Here is a 22,376-nt window from a genome sequence, read left to right on the forward strand (position 1 = left end):
TGAGTAATTAACTATGTAATTGTAACATTCTCTTAACATTTTAAAAATTGGATTAACAAACAATTCTGCCACAAAGCCATACAACTAGTCAAAGAAGCCAGTCGGCATCAAAAAGTGTAATGGGATACCCATTGTCAACTTCACCACTCTTCTGTCTGAATTTTTTTTTAGACTACTGTTAGGATATCTAAGTTTAGTGTAACAGAGTTCCAAGAAATAATTCTCCCCATTTTTCAGTTTATTTTGTGCATAATCAGTTTCCCTTGTTCGTTTGATTGTTCCCTGCAACAATGGACAGAAAAAACATTTAAACACGAAAATATGATTGCAAGTCACAAAAAAGTGACCAAGGGACTTGTTGTTAAACTAATACCTGAAATTAGCCTTAGCTAAGAATTTTCAAATTTTTTTTAGTGTGTATTGTATTTTAATATAGAGATTGTCCCATAATCCACCTTACAAACAAAAGTAAAGTACCTTAAGGCTGTGAAATTCAAAGGGTATTAAGGGGAATTCAATGGAAGTTGGGTGTGTGACTTCCTAGGTATCTCTGAACATCCCAGCCTTAGCATATGTTGCAATGAAAGATAGCAAACATTGGAGGTGGAGATATGGAGGAGCTAGTACTATGTGACAAATCTGCTTTCTGAAGACCATCAGCAGCCCATGCATCTCAGCTTGAGAACTTCTGTTCTTATTCATTGTTTTAAAAAAAATTGATTAGATTTCAAGTTGACAGTATCCTTTCTAAAACAAAGTTGGTATTTCTATGCCAAACCTTTTTCTAATTTTAATTTGATTCAAGATGTGAGTGCATCCCATTTGTTGCCCGATATCTTCCAAATACCTTCTAGAATCCTACCACAGGATTTGTTTGTGAAATTTCAAGCAGATTGGTTTAGGTAGAGTGAAGTTAGTGACTGTATGCATGACAAGAGTCAAGCTTTGAATAGAGGACTAGCTTCAGGCTCTGAATGGAAGATTAGTTGCATTGTTAACTAATCTCCTAATAAACAATGCATTTGAACAATTGTTTGCTTAATTAAGTTCAGTAGAATCAAAATTCAGCCTAAACTGGATAAACACTGGCAACTTGTCAGGTCATGCATAATTTGAATATGGTAAAGCAGTTAGCAAGCACACTCATTTTTAACGAGAAGGTATAGCATTTAGAGAGGACGATGGTTGTATCTTACTTTTAATCTAGTTCATTATACTTTCTTTTAGCTTCTTATTTAAGTTACACACATTTTCTAGCCATAGGTACGCGGATCTCCAGGTCCAGCTTTCATCTCAGGATCTCAACACTTACAAATGTTAAATTACATAACACCCTTCTAAAGTAGGTAAACAACATTATTTTTATTTGGCAGAAAAATACACTTATGCAAAGAGATTAGCAACAGAGCCTGCAGGAATGCTGACTGGGGCTGCGTCCACCTCACATGAGGTATGTCTACACTGCAATAAAACACCCTCGGCTGGCCTGCATCAGTTGACTGAGGCTCATGGGACTCAGGTTGTGGGGCTATAACATCGCAATGTAGACATTCAGGCTCGGGCTGGAGCCTGGGATCTGAGACCTTCCCCATTTGCGGGGCCTCAAAGCCCAGGCTCCAGCACAAGCACGAACATCTACACTCCAATGTTATAACCCCGCTGCCTGAGTTAGCTGATGTGGGCCAGCCGCAGGTGTTGTATTGTAGTGTAGACATACCCTTAGGCACTGATCCAGCAAGATTCTTAAGCAAGTGCCTAACTTTAAACACAAGAAGTCCTACTGAAGTCAGTGACATGACTCACATGCCTAAAGTTAAACAAATGCTAAAAAACCTTGCTGAATTAGGGCCACAACAGAATTTGTGTGGGCCAAAGTAAGAGAACCACGGGGGGTATTAGCAGCAAATCAATCCCTGCCTACATGGTAATGCCCTGGAGTTTCTTAGATAATTCTCTAAAGATTAAGGGATGCTTCTGCCCCTTTGCTCAGGAGAGAAACACTTCAGCAGGAAGTGTCTTCCTGGTTCCTGCTGTCTTATTTACACAACTGAAGACCCTGAATTGGGGGAGGCAGGCAGGCATTCCCAGAAAGTTGCCCCCTGAGTTCCCAGACGGTAGAGGCACCTGCATCCCCTGAAGACTTGCACTGCTTAAACTGAGTATTAACTCCTGTTTACCAAGTAGGGGAGCTTCTATCTCATGGTGACATTCTGCCATTCTGAGCAGCAGATCCTTTTACTAAGAAAGCTCGATGGATTGAATTAAACTGGTGAAGCACTGTGCCAACACAAGAATCATGAATAATCAGCACTACGATGATTTTAATGGCAATTCTTGTACATAAAGAAGTCAACAGTCACCAACAGTTACCACACTGTAGTATCTGGAATCTGACAGTATGTCCCTGGTTTTAGAACATGAAATAATTTCTGCATTTCAGATATTGTGGTGTGGTATCTATCTATTGACTGTTTAAGGGCTAACATGGTGCAAGAGTTTACCACACTATCAGCATCCCATAGGTGGTGATAAAGTCCACAAGCACTTTTAGCTATTAAGCAGTCTGCTCAAAGTATGCAACTGACCCTTTGCAATGATTCAAAACCAGGCTGATGCCCACTTCACGAACATGCTTCAGTTTGAAAACTACCAGTGTTTGTTTTCCAAGTATATTTTACTTGTCCCTTGAAAATTAGCCCTGAAACAAATATCAAAGACTGCCAATTGTAATGGTTTCTAGTAAAACTTTGGCAACCTCTCTAGCCCTTCAGCTTTTGGTCACTGTATGGAGCCACTATATATATATATATATATATATATATATATATATATATATATATATATATATATATATATATATATATATATATATATATATATATATATAGTGGACACCAACAAATTAGAACTGAATAAAGACTGGGAGAGAATGGGCCACTACAAGAAATAATTTCCCTGTACTGACCTTCTTGTCAACTGTTTGAAATGGGCCACCTTGATTGCATTGGCCTCATTAGCACTGCAAAAATGATTTCCCTTCCCTTGGTATTCACCCCTTCTTGTCAACTGTTGAGAATAGCCACTTCCACCCTAATTGAATTGGCTCGTTAGCACTGACCCCCCACTTGGTAAGGCAACTCCCATCTTTTCATGTGCTTTGTATTTATACCTGCCTACTGTATTTTGCACTCCATCCATCTGATGAAGTGGGTTTTAGCCCACAAAAATTTATGCCCAAATAAATGTGTTAGTCTCTAAGGTGCCACAAGGACTCCTCGTTTTTTTTGCTGATACAGACTAACATGGTTATCACTCTGAAACCTATACATATATTGTTTGCCTGTAGAAACTAGTGTGAAGGGACAGTATTTGAGTTGTGAAAGGATGCAGAAAACTGAATTCAATCCAATTCACAAGCATAGATCTTTACCTGTTTATACCTTCCTTGGTGTAGAATACTGTATAGGTGAGGTTGTCTCCATGAGGATCTGATGCTGGTGTCCGCCACGTTAGTTTGATGAAGCGAGTAGAGACGAGGGAGGCCACGACATCCCGAGGGGCCGAAGGCAACGGTCCAGTTGTGGCTGGTGCTAGATGGTCAGTAGTGGCACTGGTCAGTGAAGTGGGAGGTAATGTTGGGATGGCAACATCTTGTCATGTGCAAACATTGGGGAATATGAAGGGCAAACATCACGACGGTTTAAAAAAAGAAAACAGAAAAAAACAAAAGAAATAAACAAAACCACGATGGGAAACAAAACAAAATGAACACACACAAAAAAGGCCATTAAACTGAAGGCTGACATGCAGGCAAAAGGTAACTACTGAAAACTAATGGGAAATATTAAAGGACACATCACTGTAGAGCAAGCAGACCAAATCTCCATTGTAATGGAAGTGGCAAGGGAAGGGGAAGGGTGAGAATTGAGGAAAAATATCACCTCATAAGAGGACACATCCGTGCCCAACAATATTTTTCATTTTTTGAGAGAAAAAAAAATTAACGTTCATTTGCTATTCAATAGTACATTCAAACCTGATTTTCTATTTTACTTTGTTAAAATGTGATATTAATTTGTACTAGACTCAGTTATAAAAGGTAATCTTTGGATTATACAAAGCTCATTGAAGAGGCACTGCAAAGTTATCCAGTTCTGATGTGTAAATTATGAAGTAGTTTAGCAGAGTTCCAGTCACGTATCAAACTATAGTGTCATCTACCTGCTGCATAGTACCATATAACTGGTATCTGAAGGAGTTTGGGGCATAATACAGTCAATACATGTGATGCAGTGATATTCTTCCCATGAAATTTAGACAGGAAGGTTGTGTTTTTTCTCCAAGGTGCTCCTATCTTCCACCCAAATCAGGTATTTCTCTCCAACAACTAGTTACTTCTCATTGTTTATTAATTTTTTCAATGACAATTTTAAAGGGTATTAACAGAACCACACCTAATGTTGCTTCATGACATGAAGAATACGATGTAAACTTTGTTGTGGAATGTCTTGTATGTCATCATATATGATGCTTCTATACTAATGCTGAGACAAATCCCTTGGATTAATATATTAAAAAGTGGTAAAGTGTAATCTGATGCATGTTAATAGCAGTCGCTACTGTATGTAAATAGTTTTATGCTGAATCCCATTAAGGCAATCCATGCAAGCCTCCACTAAATCTAGTGCAAATATTCTGTGTAGGAGAAGCCCAGTTACATGCAGTACTATAGGCTGTGCATGCAGCAACTCTGATTGCTAAGGTCACCTGACATTTTTTTTCAGTTGCTTACAATTTTATTAAAAACTTAAACCATTCAGGTTGACTTGTTTTTGGAAATGTCATCTAAAATGGTTCAACCATTTCCAAAAATGTGGTTAGGGAACAATACATGTTTCTAACACTCTTACAAACATTTTGTTGAGAAGTCATGTGGACCCTAAACTCAGGTGTCTAGAGGCAAAAAGTCCAATTCATTAACTGTCCACTTTCCAAACTGTGTTATACTACTAAAATAATAGCAAAGTATTATTGTTCCTTTATAGTTTTTCTGAAAATTATTTTGTACTTTGTTTTACATTAACCATGTGTGAGCCTAATCATCATGTCCGAAATATTACTGATGTAAAATCTGAATCAGCACTAGTTGAACAGTCTGACAATATTGTGATTGCTTGGATAATGGAGCTGTTTTTGACCTTCTTGGAAATCAGGATTAAATTGGGATTTACAATAAGCTAAAAGCATCTTTGATGCATGCTATGTAGTTTGCAGGCTTTACATTTAACTTTTGACACTTTAGTAGAGGCTCTGGTGTGAATTATTAAAATTTGGAGTTTGCCTCACTCTTTTGTTCATGGTACACAATATGCTATTAAATTTTTTTACGCAGTTATATCATCCATAGGAAAAAGGAGGAAGTGACTGATTGTTGTGCACTAGAGGCATAGAGGGACAACTGCAGTATTGGCGGATGATGAGCACCTCTGTCATGAGTGGAAAGGACAAAGCTACAGACACATCCACAGAATAAAATAACGTTACAGTTGCATGAACGACACACAAGACAGCAAATCAGCGCAGACACTGAAAGACAGGGCTATTGATAGTGTTACTAAAAGAACCTTCATTTTAAATTCCAAATATGAAAACTGTCAACAAAATATCCTCTCAGCCTTGACCAAGCACAACTTTCTGTTCTCATAATTTCCATTTCTCCAACAACTGACAATGGCTAAAGCACTATATACAACACACTTACAACCATGCTTAGAATTTAGTTTATGCTTCGTATCACTTTCATATTGCAGGTTCAGTCCTTAAAAAAAAACAAAAAAACAAAAAAAACCACCCCAACAACTCGCCATTTTTTATGGTGCTAGAAGTGATATTCATTGGCTGATAGCCTAGAATATTTGCTTTCATCAGACCTACAGAATGTTAAAGTCTATAATGAGAACTACTTAATATGAAACAATCACGCACACAATGCCTCAAAAGACCTGTGCTTTTGTTGGTTAAAGGACCACAGCAAATAAGTCTCCATCTCTCTTCTATCTTCTCCTTTGACTGTGACCTTGCATTCCCTTCACTGACTGGTCCTTAACTCCGCCCCACATATCACATATGCCATTCTACCTATCTCCACTATAACTGCCACATAGTCCACATCTGCTGAAATCCCCGCACCCCTTTTTTAAAAAAAATCTCCTCTCTGACCTTGTTTACATTGGTAATGTTTGGGAAAAGCACAGGTGAAGCCATCATGACCACTAAATTCCAGTGACACTGACATTGTTGCTGGGATACTGTGATCAGAGTCTATTTACTTTAAGAAGAGTAATTTTCAGAGATTGTCTAAGGCACCCAGAACCTGGGATAGGTGTGTTTTTGCTGTAGAGTAGTAGAAACTGAAATACAACAGATTAATAACTGCTCCAAATACCAGCATGTACAGAATGCCATTGGCTCTTCTCAGACAAACTATGTAGCGCAGTCAGCATTCCCATCTTCAAACAACTCCACTAGGTTCTCATCCATTTCAAAATCCAACCCAAGCCCCCCCGCATATCTTTATGGATTTCTTACAGACCTTGGGCCAGATTCCGGTCCTCGTTCTTGGGCCAAATAAGAGCTGCAGCAACCCAGGAGAGATGTGGCTGTATGTGGCCTTACAGTGCTTCACCTTGTACTCCTAGGTATATGGGAGGTACCAAGGCATAAAGGGGGCAAAGCAGGGAATAGCATTCATCAAAGTGCTTAGATGTATGCTTAATCTTAATCACATTCATAGTCCCATTAAAGTCAGTGGAACTCCTCTGAAGCTCATATTTAAGTACCTGCCTCACTGTTTCACTGGACTGTGTCCCTAATCACTGACACCCTTTATGTTCCCTCAACACAATCTTGCCATTGTGGATAAAAATGTGGTAGTGTTCTGTATAGCTCCTGTATTCATGAATAATCTCCCTGCTAGGGTGACCAGATGAAATGGACAAAATATTGGGGGAAGCAAAAAAAAAAAAAAGCGGCCAGAGCGGCCAAAACCGCAATATGGGACAAATGGCGTCCCGACCGTGCATTGGTCGGGACATGGGACAAAGAACTAAAAATTGGGACAGTCCCAATTTTATCGGGATGTCTGGTCACCCTACTCCCTGCATAGCTGAAGACTCTCGTTTTAAATTCCAGTTGAAAACCTATTTTTCCCCTACAGATTTTATTTCTTTTCCTTCTACTTTTATCATGTTACTTCATGATTCAATTCCATGAAGTACTTTGGGATTCAGTTTGTGTGAAGAGTGCTATACAAATATCAAGTTGTACTGTACTGCACAGAAGCCACATCAGGCAACCATACGTCTTCTGAAGTGGTAACTACTGGTCCATCCCTGACAGATGACTGCTTCACTGCTACGGGGTAGCATTTTCATAAGCACTTAACTGTGTCTGGAGCCTAAATTCCATTCCAGGGGGACTTAGGCGCCTAACTCAGTTAGGCACTTTTGAAAATTTTACCCACATAATTTCACATAGCATCCATTTCATTGGCTTAACACTCAAAGAAAGTTAAATAGCCACCCTTTTAGTTGCTCAGCCTAATTCCAGGAAGAATAAGGGAAACAAATATCTGTTATGAATTTAAAAAGAAAAAAATTAAACTCAGTAGCAAATCCTTTTCCACAATAGCAGTTCTCCCTCCTAAAATCCAACACTTCTTGACATTCTAATTTCAAAATCTGCATCTTCAGAGTACTTTAGATCAGGGATCGGCAACTTTTTGCACGCGGCCCATCAGGGAAATCTTCTCGCAGGCTGGGACGGTTTGTTTACCTACAGTGTCCGCAGGTGCGGCTGATCGCAGCTGCCACCGGCCGCGGTTCGCCGTTCCAGGCCAATGGGGGCTGCGGGAAGCGATGGCCAGCACATCTGTCGGTCCACGCCGCTTCTTGCAGCCCCCATTGGCCTGGAACAGTGAACCACGGCCGGTGGCAGCTGCAATCAGCCGCACCTGCGGACGCTGTAGGTAAACAAACCATCCCAGCCCACCAGCGGATTTCCCTGACGGGCTGTGTGCCAAAGGTTGCCGATCCCTGCTTTAGATTAATGTTTTGGCTAGTGTATGATGTCTTGGTAATATTGTCAGGTGATTTATTTAAATTATAAGCTCTTTGGGGCAGGGAACATGTCTTACCTATCTTTGCAAATCAGGTTAACCATGTTAATTAAAAAAGTTATATAAAGGCTTTTAAATAACCAAACTGAAACCAAAGTACCTGATGAAATCTGCCCATAAAAAATAACTCTAATGAATTTTTTTTAAATTCACGTTTAATTTAAAACACATTCCACTTATTAATATATTAATCTCTACATATAATGAAACACACCCATCATTTGCTTCAAGTAATCTGTACACTGTATTTGAGGAACCTGAGGGCAACAAGCTGAAGCATCTGGGAGAGCTGCCAAAATTTCCCAGATTAACAAAAACTCAGTTGTGTCCTTGTGTAAGACTAGAGACTGGAAATACTTCTCCTGACAGCATTGTAGGTAGATCACTCAAACACAACAAAAACCAGCGGGGTATGAAAAATAAACTATGAACCAAATAAATGCACAAAGGACTTGTACATTGTACATGTAAGGTAAGCAAGGATTAGGCAAGCAAACTCACCCATGGGAAGCAGCAATTAAATATCAAATTGGTAACAAACTGGTATTTTTGATAGCTATGGTATGCATTTAGAAGACTAAGTTATTTCCTTCTTCCCTTCAGCCCCCCACTCTCTTTCAAAATGCCTCGAATGCCATTACAAACAGATTTGCAAGTACAATGCTCAGCAGTGCACAGCTATGTCAATGAATAATTACACTAAAATTAGTTTAATACCCGTAAAGGAACCACTTTATTATCTCAAACTTTTAAGCACAGTTTAACAAGGTATTTGCGAAATAAGCCTTTATATCCATTTCTCTGGAACATTCCTTAAATTGCTATTTCTGGGTAGTTTTGTATTAATCTCAAATTTTTTAGCAGCATGTCAAAGATGCAAGTGATATGTTAAGAACATGGATAAAGAATCATGTTCCACAGTGCCAGAAAGATCAACAGATCAATCTTCTCAATTACTGCTGATATTGAGATTCTTTTAAAACATATTTTTGAATGGGATCTCAAGGAAAAAAACCCAAACATTTTCCACACAGTCTAATGGTCACCGATGCTGCACAATCCACAGACAGTATGATTCTTCGATCATTTGAAAGACATGGTTCAGCAGAACCACAGCTGATCTTAAATAAATCAGTCCCCCTTATATTTTAAATAGCAGCTCCACTGTGCTCAGAAGGTTGTCATTAAATAATGATATGGTTGCTAAAAGTATCTTTTGGGAAATGCTGAAACATGGGACTTAACTGCTTGACCAATGGACACTGAAAAGAGGCCGATTTATCTGTCTGAACCATGAAGACTGGATAAACATTTTTAAATAGTATGAAACAAAACTTCCAATATGTTGCTCTTTCTGCTCCAAGAATGAAGTTTTCCAATGCGTTTTATAGTAAACTCAGCAACGAAACATGAGATGCTTGTATTATGAGACCTAAACTGATGCAGATGATCTTTAACAATCAAGATGAATGGTCATTGCAGGCACTGGGCATTCAGTAAGTCTCCAGCTATGACGCCTGGGATTGATATCAAATGTTATAATGTGGGAAATGACTAACCTACAATTAAAAAAAATAAAAAATAAGTTTATCATCCAAAGATATATAAATGTTCTGTCAGACATTATAATGTATGTGCTATAGATTTCCCACACATAGCTCTGCCAATTTGCCTAGGCCATGGGTTGAAATATCTCTTGATATGCAAAGAGTGAATTCCAGCTAAGACAAGCTTAACACAAATCCTACTGACTCAGCTAAAGAGAAGATTCCTAATCATGCACCTGACAGATCTGAAGACCATAAGGTTCCCAGTTAGACCAGCTGTGGCAATGTGCAGAATGAACACTTTGGAGCACGATCTGGCTTGCTAATTGCTCAAATCTGTTCTGTCATACCATTCCTTGGCAAACATTCTAGTCCAAGGGCTTTTCTTGAACAGTGACTACCTATTGTGACAATTGCATCAAAATGCTTTGTAATGTTCACAAATAGCCACAGGGGTCTAGACTGAAACCAAAATCATTGTTATTGGCAACTTAATACACATCAGAACCCAGGTCTCCAGTGGTGAAAGCACAGTATAAAACATTCCCTTAGTGGTTTTCCATCCAGTAAAAAAGTGAGGATGACTACTAGATTTTGACGGCTTAAGATGGTACAATTCTTCAATGACACAGCAAAGAGAATCTCATCATTATTAAAATAATTTGCTGGGGGAGATAGAACTAATTCAAATATATTTAAGTGATGTTATTCTATGATAAGCATTTCAGGATGCTAATGTGATCATTTAAAAAAAGTTCTCTCTATCAAAAACATCACTCCCAAAGGGCTACTAAAATGAAATGTTTTATTGGTTAGCTAATTATGATGAATATTTTCCATGCTGTCCAGCCCCTCCGGTTTAGATTTCCCTTTTCCTCTCTCTTTCTCTCCAACTGCACACAATCGCATAGTCACAGGTTTTCTTCCTGCTTTAAGCAATAGCATTCCAATGCCAACAGCCTAACACTGACTATAGAAAATGAAAATTAAAAAGGTAAAATGGTTGATGACCAAGGTCATTTTAAACTACACCGAAGTAGTAGTTTATGTAAAACTGCAGGTTTTACTATGCATCAGACATAATAAAGAGAGAGATGTATATAGTAAAAATGTTTGTCTAGTGACTAGTACACCTAACTAGTCAGGAATCTTGCATTCTGCTGACAGCATTGCCACTTAGTGGCTGAATGACTGTGGACAAGTTCAATTCTCTGTGCTTCAGTTTTACAGATCTGCAAAATGAGGATACTACTGCTACAATCTACCAAGTAAAGCCATTGTTGAGAATTACCGAACATTTGCGAACGCTCAGAGCCTTGGATATAAAAACATTATATATAATGCTGCAAGCGTAAAGGAAACCCATTTTAAGATTACAAACACAGTGATCGATGTTATAGCTGCTTGAGAACAAAGTACAAAACCTTTTTTTATAAAAACAGCAAATGATCATTTCACCAAAAATCATCAACTAAGTTATTCAAAATGTTTGAATGCTTTATCCTCTTTAATTGTAAAAGTAAAAATAAATGTCTCATAAGAACCAAATTACCAGCTTTGAATTTAGTTATTCTGGCAAGGTTATTTACTTGTTAAAACAGCAGTCTTTTCCGTGTAGATTGACAGTCAAAGAATTACTAAATGCTAGGCCAGAATATGAATTTGAAACATATCTCAATTCCATCAAAAGCACCGTTTGCCCAGCTTTGAGAATCACAGAGAATACCCTCTCCCTCTCCTACATTTAGTGACAGAATATTTATCTTTGGTCTTGGTTAGGAGGCTGTGAAACTTTAAAGAGCAATAGTCACAAGCTACATTCACCAACTAATCAGATTCTTTGATATTTGCCTTTGCAGAATTAAGCAATACAGCATCACCTGGTGGCAGTGTTATCGTCATGAAATAATTGCACCATTACGTATTTACCATATCTTATCTTTTAAAGGGCAGCCCCCCATCTGTTTCTTGTATCGACCTAATCTCTTTTTCTTATGCTTAGACTAAGTTTTTCAGTGAAGGGCTTGCCCTTTTGTTATTCCTAACAGTGCACTAGGCACTACCACCATAAAACTAAATAATATATTAGTTGGTGATACAAGTCACTGGACAAGTGTCCATATCAATAAAATTGACACTTTTGCTGATAGTCTCAGCAGACCAGTATGGTGACTGAATTACTTCTTCACTTTGTAACAGATATTCAGTACAAACACACCTGAATTACACCTTTCTTAGGGCTTGTCTATATGGGCATTCAGTACACAGCAAACTAGGGTGTGACTCTAGCCCGTGTTAGCCTGCCACGGTCTAACAATGTGCACCCAGCTGATGTGCATTAACAGTCCACTAATGCGCTCTGTCTTAGACCTGTTTCAAAGAGAACTAAATCAAACCACTATAATAAACTCTTAAGACAATGAAGACAATATATGGTCACTGTGTGTATTCTGTGAACATACATACATTCAGATGTGTACAGTTTTGGCAATGAGTACATTTTTAAAAATATGTCATTGTAAACTTTTAAAGGAAGTCATAAAATCCAGGATAATAAAGAACACTCCTCCCAAAGTCACGGCATTGTGAAATGTTTTGCTTTAAAGGAAGGAATTTGATTTTTTCCTGTCATATAAAACAGTCATTAAAAAAGGTGTGACAGACCTTACTGATGCATCACACAGCAGTGAGTCCAGAGAGGAAGCAGCCTCTCCTATAATCCTAATCAGAAATGCTGCATTTCAGATAAGATACCAGCATCCAATAGAAGGGAGGTAAAAAGAAAAAGACACTGAATATGTTTCTTATCATAACAGACACAGACTACTAAAAAGAAGTAAAAAAACCGAAACACACAGTCATATGCTCTTCCCCCAGAGACCTGCAAACCTAATTCTCAGAAACAAGCTTTGCGGCTCAAGCAAAACCATAACTACATATTCAAAAATGAAGTAAACAACATACTACAACATTTGAAGATTAGTTTTGTAATATCCTGTCCCCAAGAACACGTAAATAATAATTAAAAAAAACAACCCTAAGACAATGCCATCATATAGTAAGGCAACACAAAATACATCCTGTATAGACTGCTCTGGGAATGTAAATATTCTTAAAAATTGTATTCTTATGCAGAATTGAAATCTCTGAAGAAAAGTGGAGTCTCTAGCAATGTGTGGTAGTTTGACTTCAATTTTTCATACCAGTAGAAAGCAACAATTTGATTCTGACACCTACTACACTATATTCAAACGTAAATAGTTCTTTATAGAAAAGTTACAAATAAAAATATAGTACACACTGGAAAAAACATTTATTTTTACTGCATGTGGAGCCATATACAGGCAATTTACAGAGTTGAGGAGTCAGACTGCAGCAACACTACTTCCAGCTGTGATTTCATTAGGCTTCTGCTACTGACTTGCTGAGTGATCTTGGGCAAGTCACTTCACCTCTCTGTGACTGCTTCTGATCTAACACTTTGTGTTTCTTGTCTATTTAGACTGTAAGCTCTTCTGGGCAGATGCTGTCTTTCACTTTTCATTTCACCGTTTGTCCAGTGCCTAGCAGAATCAGACCCCAATTTCCGTTGGTGGTTGTAAGCACTAATGTAATACAAACCACAACAATAATATCACAAAACAAGCAGACTTGGGCATACAACTAAATGGCAGACATCCAAGCAACGTCTGTAGTGATATTATGCTTTGTTACTGACCTGAATAAATACTAGTTTATTCAAGTGTAATACTTTTTGAAGAGACCATCAAAGATCCACACAATCGGGGCTGGACACTTTTTTAAAATTGCAGTATAAATTGAAATAAATACGTGTATCTGTTTTGGAACTGTGGCCGGTGATCTGCTGGGTGGTATTCTAGCCCTAGCACAGAACACTACATAGCTGGAAGTGCCAACTTTCAGATAGCCCTGGACAAATTTCTGTTTGAGGTATTATACTCAAAACTACCAAAATTCTCCTTGTAGTTTCAAGTGGATACCGCATTCTTCTTGCTTCCATGTCTTGAACTTTTGTGTGGTACTGATAGATACTGTTACATTTCACTGCAGAGATGGCTGAAACATTTCCTGCATACAGTATGTCTGCAAAGTGCTCTGCAATCCATGGGTCCAGATCTAATGCATCCGAGGGTGCTGATGGAATTGGCTGATGTGATTGCAAAGCCATTGGCCATTATCTTTGAAAACTTGTGGTGATCGGCACAGATCCTGGACCATTGGAAAAAGGCAAATATTGTGCCCATCTTTAAAAAAAGGAAGAAGGAAAACCCGGGGAACTACAGACTGGTCAGCCTTACCTCAGTCCCTGGAAAAATCATGAAGCAGGTCCTCAAGGAATCAATTCTGAAGCACTTAGAGAAGAGGAAAGTGATCAGGAACAGTCAGCATGGATTCACCAAGGGCAAGTCATGCCTGACCAACTTGATTGCCTTCTATGATGAGATAACTGGCTCTGTGGATATGGGGAAAGCGGTGGACAAGATATATCTTGACTTTAGCAAAGCTTCTGATACAGTCTCCCACAGTATTCTTGCCAGCAAGTTAAAAAAGTATGGCTTGGATGAATGGACTATAAGGTGGATAGAAAGCTGCCTAGATTGTTGGGCTCAATGGATAATGATGAAAGGCTTGATGTCGAGTTGGCAGCCGGCATCAAGCAGAGTGCCCCTGGGGTCGGTCCTGGGGCCAGATTTTTTCAACATCTTTATTAATGATCTGGATGATGGGATAGATTGCATCCTCAGCAAGTTCACAGATGACACTAAACTGGGGGGAGAGGGTACACTGGAGGGTAGGGATAGGGTCCAGAGTGACCTAGACAAATTAGAGGATTGGGCCAAAAGAAATCTGATGAGGTTCAACAAGGACAAGTGCAGAGTCCTGCACTTAGGATGGAAGAATCCCGTGCACCGCTACAGGCTGGGGACCAACTGCCTAAGCAGCAGTTCTGCAGAAAAGGACCTGGGGATTACAGTGGACGAGAAGCTGGATATGAGTCAGCAGTGTGCCCTTGTTGCCAAGAAGGCTAATGGCATATTGGGCTGCATTAGAAGGAGCATTGCCAGCAGATCGAGAGAAGTGATTATTCCCCTCTATTTAGCACTACTGAGGCCACATCTGGAGTACTGCATCCAGTTTTGGGTCCCCCACTACAAAAAGGATGTGGACAAATTCAAGAGAGAGTCCAGCGGAGGGCAACGAAAATGATCGGGGGCTGGGAAACATGACTTATGAGGAGAGGCTGAGGGAACTGGGCTTGTTTAGTCTGCAGAAGAGAAGAGTGAGGGGGGATTTGATAGCAGCCTTCAACTACCTGAAAGGGGGGGGGGGGTCGAAAGAGGATGGAGCACGGCTGTTCTCAGTGGTGGCAGAGGACAGAACAAGGAGCAGTGGTCTCAAGTTGCAGTGGGGGAGGTCTAGGTTGGATATTAGGAAACACTATTTCACGAGGAGGGTGGTGAAGCACTGGAATGGGTTACCTCAGGAGGTGGTGGAATCTCCATCCTTAGAGGTTTTTAAGGCCTGGCTTGACAAAGCCCTGGCTGGGATGATTTAGTTGGTGTTGGTCCTGCTTTGAGCAGGGGGTTGGACTAGATGATTTCCTGAGGTCTCTTCCAACAGTAATCTTCTATGATAATCCTTTCATATAAAAGGCCCTGGATATTGGTAATTAAATTATTATTGACATGCCTCTGTCTTCATAGACTTCAAGGTCAGAAGGGACCATTATGATCCTCTAGTCTGATCTCTGCACATTGCAGGCCACAGAACATCGCACATCCACTCCTGTAATAGACCCCTAACCTCTGGCTGAGTTACTGAAGTCCTCAAATCATGGTTTAAGGACTTAAAGTTACTGAGAATCCACCATTTACACTAGTTTAAATCAGCAAGTGACCCTTGCTCCATGCTGCAGAAAAAGGCGGAAAAACTCCAGGGTCTCTGTGAATCTGACTTGAAGGAAAATTCCTTCCTGACTCCAAATATGGCGATCACTTGGACCCTGACCGTGTCGTCAAGACCCACCAGCCAGACCCCTAGGAAAGACTTCATTGTAGTAAATCAGAGCCCTCTCCAATTAAGTGTCTCATCACCTGCTATTGGAGATATCTGCTGCTAACAGTCGCAGATTGGCCACATGCCATTGTAGGTAGTCCCATCATACCATCTCCTCCATAACTTATCAAGCTCAGTCTTGAAGCCAGTTAGGCTTTTTCATAGAATCATAGAATATCAGGGTTGGAAGGGACCTCAGGAGGTCATCTAGTCCAACCCCCTGCTCAAAGCAGAACCAATCCCCAATTAAATCATCCCAGCCAGGGCTTTGTCAAGCCTGACCTTAAAAACTTCTAAGGAAGGAGATTCCACCACCTCCCTAGGCAACGCATTCCAGTGTTTCACCACCCTCCTAGTGAAAAAGTTTTTCCTTATATCCAACCTAAACCTCCCCCACTGCAACTTGAGACCATTACTCCTTGTCCTGTCCTCTTCCACCACTGAGAATAGTCTAGAACCATCCTCTCTGGAACCACCTCTCAGGTAGTTGAAAGCAGCTATCAAATCCCCCCTCATTCTTCTCTTCTGCAGGGTAAACAATCCCAGCTCCCTCAGCCTCTCCTCATAAGTCATGTGTTCCAGTCCCCTAATCATTTTTGTTGCCCTTCGCTGGACTCTCTCCAATTTATCCACATCCTTCTTGAAGTGTGGGGCCCAAAACTGGACACAGTACTCCAGATGAGGCCTCACCAATGTCGAATAGAGGGGAACGATCACGTCCCTCGATCTGCTCGCTATGCCCCTACTTATACATTTTTGCCCTCACTGCTCCCCTTGGAAGGCTGTTCCAGAACGTCATACCTTTGAGGGCTAGAACCCTTTGTCTAATTCAGTATTGTCGGTATTTTATGCCACTTAAAGAATAGCTGAGACACCCTGAAGTTTGAAAAATATTTTTGATACAATTCTACTATTTCATATAATTATGATTTTTTTATATTTGTATTACAAATAGATTTCTAAGTCAAAGTTCATACGCCCCTGCTGCTTATTTATCATTTATTTATTCATTCACTAGAGTGTTATATCTGACACTACGCTCTTTATAGAAACCATCCAAAATGTTGGGAAATCACATATAGGATAAAAAGAAAGAGCAGATGAACTCTTAATAAAGATCTTGAGTTCCTAGTAATAAAGAACAAGAACAGATACAGAAACATTATAAACAGTACTGGTCCTTCAGTATGTATAACTTTCAGTGTTTCCATTAAAATCAATAGTACTAAAAAATAAACTTCTGTCACCAGCAGAAAGAGTTCTAAAAGGTCTGTGTGTAGGTCAGAGCACACAGAAATTTGAAGTTACATTCCAACCACTTAAGGTCATGGCTCAAGCTTGCAGCAATGGGATGCAACACTCGTCTTACACATGAACTATTTTATTCTGTTCATTGACTACTAACACAAGAATCCAATTTAAAAAGCAATTGCAATAAACATGTTGTAGAAGAAAAGAATGAGATAGGCTCTTCTCTCTAACCCAAAGGTGAAACGTTTACCACTGAGAAATAGCAAAACCTGGCTTCTTCATGACCTAGACTGACACAAGTAGGAAAGCAAATCTAAGCATGGCTTCATTTTTTCCTTATTCCTCCCACAGTACCTTTAGTATTAGTGTGTCAGCAGCAAAACCAGGCAGAATTAATCTGTCTTTTTAAAGACTTTGGCACTGCGTTAACCACCCCAGCTCCCAGATCACAAACATCATTTAAAAAAAAGTATCACACCATATTTTTAAGGCAGGGACAATTTTCACTTCAGTTTCTATACTGAGATTAGACAATGTACATTATTAAAAACTGAAATTCCTAGTTTTATGCCTTATTTTTAACAATGCTTTGAGCCTGCTACAAAAGCTTATATTTATTTAGAATTCCTTCTTGACACCACTACACAAAAATTAAGATAACATCTGTAGAAAATTAATCTTCTCCCACACTTAATATTTTAACTGTATGAATTCTATTACATATACAGCCAAAATGTAAAATAACCCCCTTTTTTTTTTTCCAAATGGCGTTCTGCTGTCTATGACATTACTGTATAATTTAACAACTTTGAAATATAAGCAACCAATTAAAAAATTTCACACATTACTTCCCTTCTGGTGCAAAAGCTGATTTTTCCTTTCTACACATACAATAAGAGGTTAGGATCAAGCATAAGTCAAGGCTTGCTCTGCCAAATTATTACTTGTGAGTAATAGAGAGAGGGAAAAAATCCTTTGGTAGAATTGTCATGTAGCTACAAACCTGAAAATCTAGTAATGGCACTCATTCGTTATATGGTGTTATAGTTCTGGCCTTAAGGAACATCACAAAAGAGGAGGTTACTTACCTGTGACTGGAGGTTCTTCGAGATGTGTGGTCCCTATCTGTATTCCACACTTGGGTGTGCATGTGCCTGAGTCTGGAAGTGTTTCTTAGCAATGTCCATTGACCCACACGTGCGCAGTGTCTCCCCTTGTGCTCCCAGCTGAGGGTATAATAGGTAGTGCAGGTTGATGCCTCTCTAATCTCCTTCTTACTGTCATGGAATCCAGTCTGAAGGAGAGGGATGGAGGGTGCGGAGTGGATAAGGACCAAACATTTCGAAGAACCTTCCGTGACAGGTAAATAACCACCTCTTCTTTGAGTGATGGTCCCTACATGTATCCACACATGGTGACTCGCAAGCAATGATTAGCGTGGAGGTGGGTGCAAGAATGCAAATGGAAGTGTGGTCTGCAGTATGGCCTGGCCTTGGTGGTGTCTGTAGCTGCTGTCTATGTGTGTGTTGGGGGGGTGTTGGGATGGGTTGTAGCATTTGCAGATGCACCCCAATACCCAATTTGAGATGCTTTGGGACAAAAGGGATCAGTCAGCAATGGCCACAAATAGTTTTGGCGATGTTTGAAAGGGTCGAGTCCTGTGTAGGTAAAATGCCAGTGCACAGTAGATGTTGAGGGAGTGCAAGGCTCTATCAGCAGGGGAAGTGTGTTGTTTAGGGTGGAAAACTAGCAGGTGGATGCTCTGATTTAGGTGGAATTCTGACACCCACTTTTGGGAGGAATTTGGAGTGGAGACACAAGGACAATTTGTCCCTGTGAAATATTGTGTAAGGCGGGCCCACCATCATGGCCATTAGTTCACTGACCCGTCTGGCTGAGGCGATGGCTACTTTCATTGAATGTCACTTTCACATGTTGCAAACAGTTTGTGAGGGCACAGAGAACACGATTAAGGTCCCACAGGAGTGTGGGCTTGAGTACTGGTGGAAAAGTGTTGAGTAAACTCTTCATGAAGCAGGGGTGTATAAAGATTTGTGGTATGGGAGGGATTAAGGGAGTAGCAATCATGATCTTGGAATGATTGGACCACCATGTGAGGGAGGCCAGCATAGTCTGGGGAACAATGACCCTGGCGTCCACAGGGTCTTTGTTAGGTCTGTATATGGAAAGGAGCCAGGCCTGAAGACAATGCATATGCATGCAGTGTTTCATAGATCCATAGATATTTAGGCCAGAAGGGACCATTATGATCATCTAGTCTGACCTCCTGCACAATGCAGGCCACAGAATTTCACCCACCACTCCTAAAAAAGACCTCACACCTATATCTGTGCTATTGAAGTCCTCAAATTGTAGTTTGAAGACCTCAAGGAGCAGAGAATCCTCCAGCAAGTGACCCGTGCCCCATGCTACAGAGGAAGGCGAAAAACCTCCAGGGCCTTCCAATCTGCTCTGGAGGAAAATTCCTTCCCGACCCCAAATATGGCGATCAGCTAAACCCTGAGCATATGGGCAAGATTCATCAGCCAGATACTACAGAAAATTCTTTCCCGGTAACTTGGATCTTACCCCATCTAAAAACCCATCACAGGCCATTGGGCCTATTTACCATGAATATTTAATTACCAAAACCATGTTATCCCATCATACCATCTCCTCCATAAACTTATCGAGTTTAATCTTAAAGCAAGATAGATCTTTTGCCCCCACTACTTCCCTCGGAAGGCTATTCCAAAACTTCACTCCTCTGATGGTTAGAAACCTTCGTCTAATTTCTAATCTAAATTTCCTAGTGGCCAGTTTATATCCATTTGTTCTTGTGTCCACATTGGTACTGAGTTTAAATAATTCCTCTCCCTCTCTGGTATTTATCCCTCTGATATATTTATAGAGAGCAATCATATCTCCCCTCAACCTTCTTTTAGTTAGGCTAAACAAGCCAAGCTCCCTGAGTCTCCTTTCATAAGACAAGTTTTCCATTCCTCGGATCATCCTAGTAGTCCTTCTCTGTACCTGTTCCAGTTTGAATTCATCCTTCTTAAACATGGGAGACCAGAACTGCACACAGTATTCCAGGTGAGGTCTCACCAGTGCCTTATATAACGGTACTAAAACCTCCTTATCCCTACTGGAAATACCTCTCCTGATGCATCCCAAGACGACATTAGCTTTTTTCACAGCCATATCACATTGGCAGCTCATAGTCATCCTATGATCATCCAATACTCCAAGGTCCTTTTCCTCCTCCGTTACTTCTAGTTGATGCGTCCCTAGCTTATAACTAAAATTTCTTGTTATTAATCCCTAAATGCATGACCTTACACTTCTCACTATTAAATTTCATCCTATTCCTATTACTCCAGTTTACAAGGTCATCCAGATCCTCCTGTAGGGTATCCCTGTCCTTCTCTAAATTAGCAATACCTCCCAGCTTTGTATCATCTGCAAACTTTATTAGCACACTCCCACTTTTTGTGCCCAGGTCAGTAATAAAAAGATTAAATAAGATTGGTCCCAAAACTGATCCTTGAGGAACTCCACTGGTAACCTCCCTCCAACTTGACAGTTCACCTTTCAGTAGGACCCGTTGTAGTCTCCCCTTTAACCAATTCCCTATCCACCTTTCAATTTTCCTATTGATGCCCATCTTATCCAATTTAACTAATAATTCCCCATGTGGCACAGTATCAAACGCCTTACTAAAATCTAAGTAAATTAGATCCACTGCGTTTCCTTTATCTAAAAAATCTGTTACTCTCTCAAAGAAGGAGATCAGGTTGGTTTGGCACGATCTACCTTTTGTAAAACCATGTTGTATTTTGTCCCATTTACCATTGACTTCAATGTCCTTAACTACCTTCTCCTTCAAAATTTTTTCCAAGACCTTGCATACTACAGATGTCAAACTAACAGGCCTATAATTACTTGGATCACTTTTTTTCCCTTTCTTAAAAATAGGAACTATGTTAGCAATTCTCCAATCATACGGTACAAGTGTTAGGTAGGTGCAGGGTGCCATATGTCTAAAAAAAGGAGAAGCAGCAGCGGACCATGATGCATGGCCTGTGACACTCATCCTTGATGAGAGCTATCAGTGCTGCTAAGTGGTCTGCTGGGGGAAAGTCGAGCTGCGCTCCAATAAAGTTTATCTTCTGTGTAGGCATCAACACTGACTTCTCCTCATTGACACAGATACCCAGAGATGCCAGGAGACTGTAAGGAGCGAAGATCGCAGCGATTGCTTCTTGGTGGATAGCGTCTGCAGGGGCCAGTCATCAAGGTAGGGGTACACTGAGTAGCCGAGGCAGCGCATCTGGGCTGCTATCACGGCAAATACTTTTGTGAATATCCATGGCACTGTCGCTATGCTGAATGGGAGGACCTGAAATTGGTAGTGTGGGCATCCTACCTGAAAACAGAGAAGTAGAAGTAAGTAGAAGAAGTAGTAGAAGTAGAAGTAAGCGTCCTTCATATCGAGAGCCGCAAACCAGGTTCCTTAGGGAAGGAGAGGACAATCGATGCTGGCATAACCATATGGAATTTGGACTTTCTAGTAAGTGTTCAGCACCTGAAGATCTAGAATGAGGCGAACTTTTTCAGGATGAGGAAGTACAGTGAGTAAAAGCCTTGCTCCACCCTTGAGAAGCAGAGCATCCACTTCTTGTTGGAGAATGATGGGATGGGATGAGTCCTGAGGGAGGAGTTGCGGGGGGGGGGGTGTCGATGTGGTGGAAATGAGAGGAATTCTATGGAGTATCTGTGGTGGACGGTCTCCAGTAAGTAACTGTTCATGGTGATCTTGCCCCAGTTGTGGGTGAATAGGGCAAGAAGGACTCCAAATATGATATGGGGCATCGTGGGTGGCATCAGGGCAGGTTTGTGGCTCTCAAGCTTCACATCAAAACTGAGGTTTTGCCTGTTGCTGGGAGAGGGTTAAGGAGATGCTCATGGCGGAGGCTGGTAAGCATGACCATTGAGATTGGTGTCACCAACATGGAGGCTCTTGGTAACGTTGGTAGTAGGCTAGGTATGGAGTGTGTGGGCGTGGGCGGAACAGTTGCCTCTGCTGTCCGCATCTCAGGGCCAGGGTATATATACCCAGGGACCATAGCGTGGCCCTGGAGTCCTTCAGTGAGTGGAGGGATTCGTCCATCTTCTCATGGAAGAGTTTGTTCTCATCAAAGGACAGGTTCTTGATGGTATTTTGGACCTTCCAGGAGTCTGCTATAGACCACCGGACCAGGGGGATGAGGTGGATGAGGCTTTCTTCCGGCAGCTCGCGGAAGCTACTAGATCACATGCCC

The 22,376-nt window shown here is 40.5% G+C and overlaps 1 protein-coding gene across 12 annotated transcripts in view; it reads right to left on the reverse strand.

The window, feature by feature from the left end:
- The window catches only part of NEO1 (neogenin 1), a 507,651-nt gene that overhangs the window by 104,051 nt on the left and 381,224 nt on the right, over positions 1–22,376 (reverse strand). For 8 of the 12 annotated variants that reach the window (XM_073363099.2, XM_073363097.2, XM_073363096.2 and 5 more), the window contains exon 8: positions 3,431–3,650. In XM_073363099.2, coding sequence (XP_073219200.1) covers positions 3,431–3,650 — 220 coding nt within the window. The remainder of the gene's footprint in view (positions 1–3,430; positions 3,651–22,376) is intronic. The other 4 variants (XM_073363103.2, XM_073363101.2, XM_073363105.2 and 1 more) reach the window with 1 other exon arrangement.

Source organism: Lepidochelys kempii, chromosome 10, assembly GCF_965140285.1.
Source record: "Lepidochelys kempii isolate rLepKem1 chromosome 10, rLepKem1.hap1, whole genome shotgun sequence".
Lineage (NCBI taxonomy): Eukaryota > Metazoa > Chordata > Testudines > Cheloniidae > Lepidochelys > Lepidochelys kempii.